Genomic DNA, 12,330 nt, shown 5'->3' with positions numbered 1-12,330 from the left:
AAGAAAGAAAAAAAATTCTCCTATGACTTGCACATAATGATCAACACACAAAAATAAAGAATTTATAATTTTTAAAAATAGCAATTGCATACCTTTAAATCATAAAGTTCCTGCCAGCTTTATGATTCTGTTATGGAAAACCACCTGTTTGTTTGAAAACATAAAAAATGAAATTTATCAATCTCGTCTAGATAATTTAGAATAAAAATATGGGATGAAATATGTTAACGTGATACCTAAAATAAATATTGTAATGTAATACCCCCATTTTAGTAGTATTAATGTTTTACTTTTTGTAGTGTATTGTAAAGTTGCTTGTTTTTAATTTACAGTTGGACACGAGCCTGAGCATTGGTCTGTCTATAGAAGATATCTTGAATTCTATGTTCTTGAATCAAAACTAACAGAATTTCATGGTATGTTGTTCATTTATTAAAAACATTATAATTCAGTGATTGGCCTTCTTAAAAGTTCCTATTCCAGATTTTTTTACTTTAAGTGTACCAGTTGATGTTGACACTTGTATATAGTTATATTGAAAATAAGAATGTTGGTTTTCTGGNTTTTTTTTCTTATCTATATATTAAGTTTTTACAGTGGGTATTGACTTTTTTTTAATAATAAGTGTTTAAAGGCAGCTGTTTGTACATTAGAAAAAATACTATCCAATTTACTTTTTGTTTATATTGATGTGGCAAAGAATTGGCGTTTCCACTGTGTTAAACATCCATGTCCCTGCTGTTAACCACGCTGATGTTTTATTTCTTACATTTAGATACAACAATGAAGCTTATAATTCGTTTCTTTAGTAGGTAGGTCAGTTGTAAAATAAGAGCACTCTTTTGTTTCAACTTTTCTTGTTCGGAACCCATTTGTTTTGGTTAACATTTCTAGCCACTTTGCAATTAAGTTGATGAGGGTTGTTTTTTTTTTTAAATATCCTAAATCTTTTTAGAGAAAATCTTGTGGAGGGTCTCCTGATACAATTCATGTTTACTCTGAATTGANGGGGCACAGGCCTTCTTTCCCCTAAGAACTAAGCCCGTGATGAGGTGATTACTATAGGAAAAGAAAGGAGCACACACTCCCACTGCATAGTTTTGTCTGGGTTTGAGTGTGAGCTTGTGTACAGGCTTGTGCCAGGCAGGGGCATGGCTCCCTTAGCTGTTCTTTCTCTGAACTTTAGGGTTTGGTTTAAGGCTGAGAGAAGATAATTTACCTCCATACTTTAAACCCCTGTAGTGAGCCTAGTGGTGGTGGTGTATACCTTTAATCCCAGCATTCAGGAGTCAGATCTCTGTGAGTTCAAGGCTAGCCTTGTCTATAGAACTAGTCCCAGGGTGGCCAGGGTTCCACAAAGAAACCCTGTCTTGAAAAAACAAAACAAAAAACCAAACCAAACCAAACCAAAAAAACTCCTATATCAAGGAAAACTGATTGAGTTCTCCATTTTGTTAATAAAATTGCTAATGTCAGCCTAATTGAAAAGGCTTATCTATTATTTTAAAATTTTGTTAAGCTTGTTTAAACTGGACAAAATGCTACATTTTTTTCCTCCCAAGATTAGTGTGTATTTCTTTAGTGAGACTTTATCTAATAGATTCCCACTTATTATTCAAAATAATATTGTAATATTTTTAAAACTTTTTAATTTATTCCTTGTCAATTTTATTCATGCAGCCAATGTATCTTGACTATATCTACCCCTTCTCCTGCCCCATAGCACACCCATGTCACTCTCTCACCTTTGTATCTTTTTTTTTTTTTTGTAACTCAGTGAGCCCAGTTCATGCTACCAGTTTGTATTTGTATTATTCACACACACACTGGTATGGGGTCATCCACTGAAGAATGGGCAAGCACTCACAGGCCGTGTTCACAAAGAAAACTGAATATCAACTGCCAATAGTGTTCTTTTTCTTTTTTTTTTTAAACTTACGTTTTCATGCTTGTGTGGCAAGCATCTTTTTTTTTTTTTTTTTAAATTACTTATTTTATGTACATGAGTACACTGTCGCTGTCTTCAGACACACCAGAAGGGGGCATCAGATCCCATTACAGATGGTTGTGAGCCACCATGTGGTTGCTGGTAATAGAACTCAGGAAGAGAGGTTGGTGCTCTTAACCTCTGAGCCATCTCTCCAGCTCCGCCGATAGTTTTTCAGTTATCGATGGAATGCCATCTCCTCCTCCATCTGTGCAGGGATTTTTACTGGCTCGGTTTTACACAGGCAACCACTGCAGTTGTGAATTCCTAAGTGCAGGGTCCACTCCCTGTCCAGGAGACAGACTTCACAGCACTCTTCCCATTTTCTAGCTTTTCTTCTTTATGTCCTTCCTTTCCTGCTGTTCCCTGCGCTCCCAGGCAGGATGGGAGGGATTTATATAGTGGTCCTTCTTAGAGCTGAGCACCTCTAGCCACAATGTCACTTCTACTTCCACCCTGTGGACTGGTGGTGCATCACTGTATCGGCTGCTGCCCTGCCCACTATAAAAAGGAGCTGCTTTGACCAAGGTTGAGTACAGGTCTAGACCCAGAGATGTAGAGGGTGGCTTGACAACATAACCACTTAGCAAAGCCTTGGTAGTCGGTGCTACCCTAGGACCTCTGACCTCCTAATCATAAGCTTTTCACTTGATCTATAATCTCAGGCACAGTTCCCTTCTGTGCAGCGTCCAGCATTTGGTAAGACCNTTGATGTCTTTTTCTTCCACTAGCCTGCATGGCACAGTTTGGCGCTATGAGAGCTAGCCAGCAGGAAGGAAGTTTCCTAGTTGTTTTTTCTATGTCCTCAACCAAAGCGTGTTGTATCAGAGTTAGAGAAATGGTTCCGAATTTAAGAACACTACTGTTCTTTTAAAAGTCCAGGGTTCAATTCTCAGTAGCTTACAACCATCTGTAACTATGGTTCCAGGGTTTCTGATACCCTCTTCTGGCCTTATGGGACATTAGGCATACACAAGGTACATATGCATATGTGCCGGCAAAACCCACAGACATTTAAAACAAAGTGTCTTCAGCACTAAGGTCTTAGCATCTAGTTCTGGTGGACAACCTACAATACTGATAATGGCCTGTGTTGTTTGTTAGGCTCAGGGGCCTCCCTGACCAGCAGTTTATAGGGAGGCTTCCCAGGCCTGGTNTTTTTTGTAAATAACTTATTGCCTTTGGGAACAGCATCGTCCACTCATACCGGGCACCTCCTTTCAAACTTTTTTATTAGCTTACAAAAATGTGGGGTTCTTTTCTTGTTCATTTGCTTTTTATTTTGTTTTTGAAGACAATGTTTCTCGATGTAGCTCTGGCTATCCTATAACTCACTCCGTAGACCAGGCTGTTGACTCAGAGACCCACCTGCTTCTATCTCCTCAGCTCAGTGCTGGGATTAAAGGTGTGCGCCAGTACTATGTGTCCAAAGAAGTAGGTTTTCACAAGATTTGTTCTTATGTTAGTAATTTTGGTTAAGTGACCTCCCATGCCCTGCCCTTATTCTTTCTTAAATCTTTTACCCTTGGTATTCCTACCCCACTCTAAGGCCACATGTTATGCTACTCCCTGCCCCCTCTGTTAAGGCCTCACATGGACTCAGAGCAGCTTTTTTTTTTTTTAAAGATTTATTTATTATATGTAAGTACACTGTAGCTGTCTTCAGACACTCCAGAAGAGGGTATCAGATCTCATTATGGATGGTTGTGAGCCACCATGTGGTTACTGGGATTTGAACTCAGGACCTTCAGAAGAGCAGTCGGTGCTCTTAACTGCTGAGCCATCTCACCAGCCCCTCAGAGCAGCTTTTTAAAAGGACTTTTACTCATGTAGAAGTATAAAACCTGATAGAATGTTTAGGAGAGTAGTATTTTAGGTAGCACCAGACGTTTTTGGTCTGAATTTCTACCTTGACACTCTGAGTGTGTGAAGATTATTGAAAACGGAATGTCACATCTCTACAAGGCAGTATGGCGAATCTGAAATTTCATGGTGGTTTCACATTAAGCTGAANCAGTAAGACCTTTATGCACCAATTTCAGGCACATTTCCCGATGCTCAGCTTCCATCCAAAAGGATCATTGGCCCCAAAAACTATGAGTTTTTGAAGTCGAAGAGAGAGGAGTTCCAGGAGTATCTGCAGGTACAGGGGCAGCTCTCATCTCGATGGAGACCCTGATAACTCCAGTGTCTGCGCTCCTCTTGTGTGCACGTGTTGTTTCCTGCTGTCATCAGTTACTGCCTCACTTCTCATCAGCATCTATTATAATGTTCTAGTATGACAGTCCCACATGTGTGGATGATATATTTTGATCGCCTTCACTTCCCTCATAACTCTGCTGTCTTCCTTCCCCGCCTCCTCATGGATGGTTACGTTCCTCCTCCCAAACAGCCCTCGCCCATCTTCGTGCCTTTAAAAGTGTCTAGATGGTTATGAGAGAAAATGCATGGTGTTTGCCTTTTTGGAACCTTGCTTATTTTGCTTAACATGATGAGGCCAGTTCCATCCATTTTCTTGCAAATGACATCTCTTTGATTTTGTGACTGAGNTAAACAGCACTGNGCATACATACATAACACATTTCCTTATCCATTTATCTGTTGATAACACTTAGTCTGATTCTATAGCCTGGCTATTATACATAATATCACAATAAACATGGATTTGAGGATGTATTTTGTACNCACATGCTTTGCTCTGTAATACCTGTCCTATACAGAATTAAAATATACCTTTTTCTATGTGGATTTTAAACTAAACTTTTGGCTGGTAGCACGTGTCTTTAATCCAAGCATTTGAGAGGTGGAGGCAGGAAGATCTGAGTTCAAGGCCAGCCTAGGCGACATAGCACATTCTGGGCCTTAGAAAAGAGAATTTTGGCAGGAGTATGTATTGTTTGCATTGCTGTTGATGATACTGAGGATCAAACTCGGGCTTTTGCACATGCGAGCCAAGCACTCTACCATGAGCTACATCTGTGACCCTCAGGATTCAGTTTTATAAATTACTGATCAATAAAATACTAGATATTTCCTAGGGANGGTGTTAATTAATTCTTTGCTAATTAAAAACNTGGTGTGGGAGATTTAAAAGAAGAAAGAAAATTTTGGTATGAAAATGAAATATAATCTAAGGACTTTGGACTCTGTTTGATGTCATGATTAACGTCGCTTGTCCTCCTCACCTCACTCCGTTGTCCCTTTTGTGACTCAGGAGTGTAGGTTTGGTTTTTCAGTTTCCTGGAACCAACTCTCAACCATTCACCACTCAGAATTGACTTGCATTTTCTCTGTATATGCACATTATGTTATATAAACTCTATAATTATTTACAAAATATATCCATAAGCAATGTAAATTATTCAGTGATAACAGAATTAGTTTAAAAGTCATTTGGTTAGAATAGGGAACACATTTTGGCGTCTTGTTTGGCTTTGTTTACAATCATTTTAGAGCAGTTTTGATTTTCCTTCTAGATTTCTAATCCGTTTCCCTCCTCTGTTTCTGTTCATTGAAGAAACTTGTGCAGCACCCGGAGCTGAGTAACAGCCAGCTTCTGGCNGACTTTCTCTCCCCCAACGGTGGCGAGACACAGTTTCTGGATAAGATACTTCCAGATGTAAATCTTGGTAAGTCTTCTGAGAGAAACCTGTATAAGAGGATGAATTGAGAACTGACGTAGAAATGGTTTTGGTAGTACAGCCATGTGACAGATTCCGAAGGACTTCTTTTGTTGTTAGAGATACGTTATCCTGATTAATTTCCTGGTCGCGTCTAGCTACTCATTCTACCACAGAAAACCATTAGCCAGTAATATCCTTGTGTGTATTTGTATATTCAATTAAAATCATAACAGAGCTTTACTCAGTGACAGATTGCATAAAGGAGAGTAGTCCTATAAAATTATGGCACCTAGGGTCTTGGGGCTGTCCTAAGTCTTTGAAGTCTGTGCAACAAAATCTAGCAACATATTTCTTAGCCCCATCTTTAGCTACACATATAAAAAAATAAGTGGTAGTGTTTTCAGCAGATGCAGATATATATAGTCATCATTCAATATATGTGTAACTTTAATAAAATTTTCTTTTAAAATATCATATAGCCTTTCACGTTTTATTTGAAGACCCATCTAAGCAGTTTTTCTCCCTCTAAGAGAAATTTAAGTTTTGACAATTTTGACTAATTTNCAGGTTATTTTCTAAATACTTGATAAAGTGTTCAGATGTTTAGCAGCTTTGATAAGGGAACCTGGGGGTACAAACATTAAGTAGTTTGTAAAAATGTAGTTTGTTTTTCTCCTTTCTTTCTCCTTGTTTTGGAGAAAGGGTCTAGCTACATAGTCTAGGATGTCCCTGAACTCTTGATTCTTCTACTACAGTCACTTGGAGTGGTAGGAGTGTGCCACTATGCCTGTTTAGAATGGAAAATTTTAGTCTAATAATTCAGAATATAAACTATTCCAATAGCTTAGATGTTTCTCAAAATATTCTTAAATATTTGACTAACTTTAGTGTATGTTTAAGTACGATATATTCATCATTGTTTAAATATTTTGAAAATACTTTTAAAACTTTTGACTTATATGTATGTATGTATGTATGTATGTATGTATGTATGTATGTAATGTCTCTCTGACTTTGTCTTTGTGTGTGTGTATGTGTGTGTATGTGTGTGTGTGTGTGTGTGTGTGTGTGTATGTGTGTGTGTGTGTTGTGTATATAGGTCCCCACAGAGGCCAGGAGAGGCCATCAGGTCTCCTAGAACTGGAGTTAAAGTCAGCTGTAANCCACTCAACATGGTCTGAGAACCAAACTCAAGTCCTCTGAAGACCAACAAGTTCTCTTTACCACTAATCTTTCTCTCCAGACCCATTGAAACATTTTCGGAGAATTTTTCTGGGTAAAGCATGAGGCTAATGGTAGACCATTTGCCCAACATGAAAAGGCCCTAGGTTTGGTTCCAACACCAAGGACAAAAAGGAGGGCGGACAGGAAGGGAGTAGTAAACAAATGATAGAGAAAACTGGTCAAACTAGTGAGCCTTAGTTAGTGCAGATAGATGTCAGGGTAGAGATCACTGCCATCTCCTAGTGTACAGTTCTATAGCCGGGAGCGTTTTAGACCCTTTCCGTATATAGCCTCAGGACTTACTTTTTCCAGTAAATCCCAAATGTGTCTCAACTATTTTGGGGTATCACCTTTTTTGTAAATCTCTGTTCAAGTGGGAAATGAAGAATTATACTTTATACAGCTTTGGCTTTTACTTGACTGTTTTCTGTTTAAAATTGTCTAGTGAAATACTCATGTAAATAACTGCACAGTATGCTTTTCTTCCATAAAATTAATGTTTTATTTTTAATTGCAGGAAAAATTATAAAGTCTGTTCCTGGGAAACTAATGAAAGAGGTGAATTATGAATTAATATATATTTATAAATGATGCTGACATGTTTAATTACTGATGAACTCTGGTGGCTTAGCTCGTATCTCCTCTGTCCNTACAGAAAGGTCAGCATTTGGAGCCATTCATCATGAGTTTCATTAATTCTTGCGAATCCCCCAAACCTAAACCGAGCCGGCCGGAACTGACGATTCTCAGCCCCACTTCTGAAAACAACAAGAAGGTACCGTATGTTGTGTAAAGAGTATATTGTGTGGGTAATGCTGAGGACAGCTGGCGGTGCGGGCTGGACAGGAGAGGCTGCAGGGTAGCCCAGGCTGGGGCCTTTCAGCCTGGTTTTTCAGACCTCTGCCTCACTGCCCTCTTCTCAGCACTGGTGCCAGCTCATTATGTTTCCAGCATCTTCTAACCGTCTCCTCTGGTCTTCTTCCCCCTTTCCCACTATTTCTGTCTCTGTTTATTCTGATCCACCTCCAGCCAAGCCTATTTATTTTTTATCTAATCTTTTCCAGACTTTAAAAAGAGTGAATTGCCTACTTTTAGAATTTAAAAAACAAAAAATTTCCACTCTAAGTCTACTATTGTTTGCAATAATGGGTCACTGTTTTCTGCAGGCAGTTCAGACAAAGCACCTGTGACTCCCCGCCCCATCCCCTCCCCACCACCACCACCCTGGTCTTCTCCTTTGTTGAACGTAGAAACTCCAGTACAGATAATCATAGCATAGAATAAAACATTTTCAAGAGGAAAATTTAAAGCATGTACCTCAATTTTTTTTGTCTCTTCAGTCATCATTGTAAGTTGTTCTTGCCTCGTAGTGTGAGAGCTGTGGCTTTGTANAGACAGTTTAAGACAGATACACATGCACACCATGTGCCTGGGAGTATCCGCTTCTCTCCTGGATTCTGAGTATACTTTCTTGTTGAAACTCAGAACCCCATGAAGAGGTCAGAATCTTCTCTAGGCTAACTTCACTCTAAGCATACCTGTGAGTGACAGAATATTAGCTCTCTCCTATGGATAGCATCATAGAGCACTGTCCTGGGGAAAGCATATGGAAAGAGGAGTCATGCTGGAGTGTGAATTGGTATATGCAGGGCTTAGGCAAGAGAACTGCCAAGAATTTGAGGTCAGCCTGAGTTACAGACTGGATTCCAGGCCAGCTGGGGCTAAGAGGGAGACCCTGTCTTAAACAGCCACAACAAAACAAAATAAAAAAACCCCAAAAAACCCAATTGCAGTAGTAGCACAATGGAGGTAAGGCGTTGGTGCGCGCCTGTAGAGCCCAGGCCTCGGAGCCTGAGGGAGGAGGTTCGTGAGTTTGAGGCCAGTCTGGAGCTACATAGCTTTGCCACGTCTCTACATCTCACCGAAAAAACAAAATAAAAATGAGGGGGCAGAGATGCAACTTAGTGATAAGATGTTTGCCTGGCTTACTTGAGGATCTTGGATAGGTTTAGAATATCCAACCACCACAAAGCAGACAACCAAAAAATGGGCGAAAAACGAGGAAAAGAAAAGAGATGCTTTATGGCTAGTAAATGAACTGTTACGGCAAAAGTNAATGCAAGCTTTTATTTAATGTTTTGAGAGAAATATGTGGGATTTTTTTTTTTTTTTTATAGCTTTGGTCATGAATGAGAAAGCAGATTTTAACTTTNCTAATGTGGCATTTTGCTGTATTCTTTTAACCTTAGTGATTACTGTCAATAAATGCAATAAACTACTTGTCTCTTTATTATTTCAACTTATACTTTAGCTTTTCAACGATCTGTTTAAGAATAATGCAAACCGAGCTGAGAACACAGAGCGAAAGCAAAATCAGAACTACTTCATGGAGGTGATGACTGTGGACGGAGTCTATGATTACCTGATGTATGTAGGTAAGGCTTAACGGTCCACNATNTTCTTTGNTAATCTGCCTCATGATTCAAATACAGCCTGCCTCAACTTTGTGAAAGAAATTCTTTTCACNGATTTACTACATTGGCCTTGAACATGACCACTGTTAACTTTTATTCATTGATCATTCTGAGTGACAACAGATTTCATTTTTCATTCTTAATTGGTCTTCCTCAGGGCGAGTAGTTTTTCAAGTCCCAGACTGGCTTCATCATCTTCTAATGGGAACTCGAATCCTCTTTAAGAACACCCTGGAAATGTACACAGACTACTACCTCCAGTGCAAGCTGGAGCAGCTGTTTCAGGAGCACCGGCTGGTCTCCCTCATCACNCTTCTCAGAGGTTCGTATGACCATGTCTGTATCATTGACCATGTCTGTATCATGGTCTACGTTTGTGGTTTTATTAGGTCTGAAAGAGTGAGGGTTGTGGTTTTGTGTTTTNTTTTTTTTTTTTTTCCAGGTATTTTTAAACCAGCATTTTTATTACTAGAATATACTTGTGTATAAATTGGAGAATAATTGTATACATTTTCTGTACTCATTTTTAGATGCTATATTTTGTGAAAATACTGAACCTCGCTCTCTCCAAGATAAGCAAAAAGGAGCAAAACAGACGTTTGAAGAAATGATGAATTACATTCCAGGTATGATATTTAAATAACTCAATTGTATATAGATTGGCACCACTTTGAAGTTGCAGTATAATTATTGAAACTAATTGTTATTGTTAGTTTTTATTTTAGAAATAATATAACTCATTAGAAAATGTAATTTGGCCAGGCAGTGGTGGCATATGCCTTTAATCCTAGCACTTGAGAGGCAGAGGCAGGTGGATTTCTGAGTTCGAGGCCAGCTTGGTTTACAGAAGGAGTTCCAGGACAGCCAGGACTATAGAGAGAAACCCCATCTCAAAATAAATAAATAAATAAATAAATAAATAAATAAATAAATAAATAAATAAGGAAAAATAAAAAAGAAAAGGAAAGGAAAGGAAAGGAAAGGAAAGGAAAGGAAAGGAAAGAAAGGAAAAGAAAAGGTAACTTGTTCTTTTGTTGACACTACTAATACTGTCTGTTTGACATAGATTCTTGAGCTGTAGCCAGACCAGCCNTGATCTTGCAACAGTTCTCTTGCTTCAGTCTTTGTAGTNCTGGTGTTTCCCTGTAGGAACCTTTATACTCGGCTCACCCCTAAAATTTAGGACAAGGGTATTTCTACTCACACACTAGNCAGGGCTTTATGATTTGTCTGCTGTGTGACCCAAGCTGGCTTGGAGCTTACTGTGTAGACCAGGTTGGTCTCAAATTTGCATTGATCCTCCTGCTTCTGCTTCCCAAATGATGAGGTTAGAGCTGTCCAGCATATCTGGTCATAGATGTCTTTTCTGTATGTTTTTATGTGCCTACATAAATAGGGAGTTTAAATCCTGTTGTTTGGGGTGCTCGGTTGTTGAGCACATGCTGTTGTTGCAGAGAACATCACATTAGTGACTTACAGTTGCCTGTAACTCCCACCTCTCTGACCTCTGTGGGCACTTGCACTCAGNTGCACATCTCTCTTCACAAACACATCATTCAAAATACATAGTTTAAAAACTGGCTTTGTTTTACCCTGATGTGTAATAAAATATGTTTTCTAAGTCTCTTTTATCTCTCAGTGGTAGTTGGTTTATACACTATAGTATATCCTGTGCATTGTGGACTTCTGAAAGGGGATTAATAGTAACCACTGCTTTCTTTTTTTTTTTCTGACTTGACCATAAGACTTGTCTAGGAGGCTCTTGTAGAAACTGGTTTGAGAAATACTGACTTGGAGCTTTTATGTGGTGTCTGTGAACAGAGGAGGTGTGTGACTTTTAAGAGGCGGTTGGTGGTGAGTCACCGTGAGCTGTTTCATATGTGGCTTTCCTGTTTAGATCTGATAGTCAAGTGTATCGGTGAAGAAACCAAGTACGAAAGCATCAGACTCCTGTTTGATGGCTTGCAGCAGCCAGTGCTCAACAAGCAGGTAAGGGAGGCCGCGAGCGTTGGTGTGGCTGCTGAGCAGCAGGATGTCTGGTTTATTACCTGTGTGAGTCACTACACGACATCTAGCCCATCATTGAAATAATCTAAACGTTCAGATGGGAAAATCTATATGTACTGCTTTTGCTGGTTCTCTTACTTCTTTGTGATATGCATGGCTGCTGAAAGTTAATCTATCTTCTACTAGAAAATTTTGGATGTTTAGAAAATTTCTGACATAGTATAAACATTTTGCTAATTCAAGTCAAAGAATACCAGTTAACATTTTTATGTATATAGTCGCTATATATTTTGTTGAAATGTTAATATAATATCAATTTCATACTTGTTTATTTAAAATTTGTTCAAAACAATTTACATAGAATGGGTGAAGCATAATAATGCCAGTTATTTTATTCACAAAGGTCTCTAGTATGCATGTAAGGATGGAGCATTGTCGGTGGTGTTAGAGACATCTTTTTGCTTGTGTTACATTGCTGTTACGTTTCCCGCTGACTTGCGTAGAGATTTACCGTGGTCCTGGCTCCTGTGCCTGTAACTTTTCTGTCTAGTTCCTTACATTTAGTTCCTTACATTATGTCTTTGTGCTGCAGCTGACCTATGTGTTGTTGGACATTGTGATACAGGAGCTGTTCCCAGAGCTAAATAAGGTAACTGGAAAGCAGGAATTTCTTCATTCTCCTTTGGGAAGTATATGGACATTTAACCAGAGATNAAAATGGTAGTAAGCCATTGTGACTGCAACCATTTGAAAGCCGAACAGCTTGACACAAGTGGCTTTTTGTATTGTCCTCATCTAACACGTCTGTCCAGACATAGACTAGATTTGAGGTAGCAGACCCCGGCCAGTCTCTGCCTTCAAGTTCTTAGTTCCTCCTTACCATACAAGCAGATAAGGGCCCTTTACTGTGCTTTCAGCTGAATGTGTGAGTAATCTTATCATCAGAATGGGCCTAGCTGTTCAGATTATCATCTGCAATGTTATCTGCTGTATAAATCAGAGACTTGATGTTTTT

General features: G+C 39.0%; 1 protein-coding gene across 1 annotated transcript in view; it reads left to right on the top strand.

Moving 5' to 3' along the window:
* Positions 1 to 12,330, top strand: part of Snx14 (sorting nexin 14) — a 73,024-nt gene that overhangs the window by 46,920 nt on the left and 13,774 nt on the right. The window contains exons 16-25 of the mRNA XM_029481970.1: positions 333 to 416; positions 4,030 to 4,130; positions 5,505 to 5,616; positions 7,352 to 7,392; positions 7,490 to 7,609; positions 9,146 to 9,269; positions 9,466 to 9,630; positions 9,839 to 9,934; positions 11,206 to 11,297; positions 11,908 to 11,964. Coding sequence (XP_029337830.1) covers positions 333 to 416; positions 4,030 to 4,130; positions 5,505 to 5,616; positions 7,352 to 7,392; positions 7,490 to 7,609; positions 9,146 to 9,269; positions 9,466 to 9,630; positions 9,839 to 9,934; positions 11,206 to 11,297; positions 11,908 to 11,964 — 992 coding nt within the window. The remainder of the gene's footprint in view (positions 1 to 332; positions 417 to 4,029; positions 4,131 to 5,504; positions 5,617 to 7,351; positions 7,393 to 7,489; positions 7,610 to 9,145; positions 9,270 to 9,465; positions 9,631 to 9,838; positions 9,935 to 11,205; positions 11,298 to 11,907; positions 11,965 to 12,330) is intronic.

This window comes from Mus caroli, chromosome 9, assembly GCF_900094665.2.
Source record: "Mus caroli chromosome 9, CAROLI_EIJ_v1.1, whole genome shotgun sequence".
NCBI lineage: Eukaryota > Metazoa > Chordata > Mammalia > Rodentia > Muridae > Mus > Mus caroli.
This window is presented reverse-complemented; position numbering and strand designations above follow the sequence as displayed.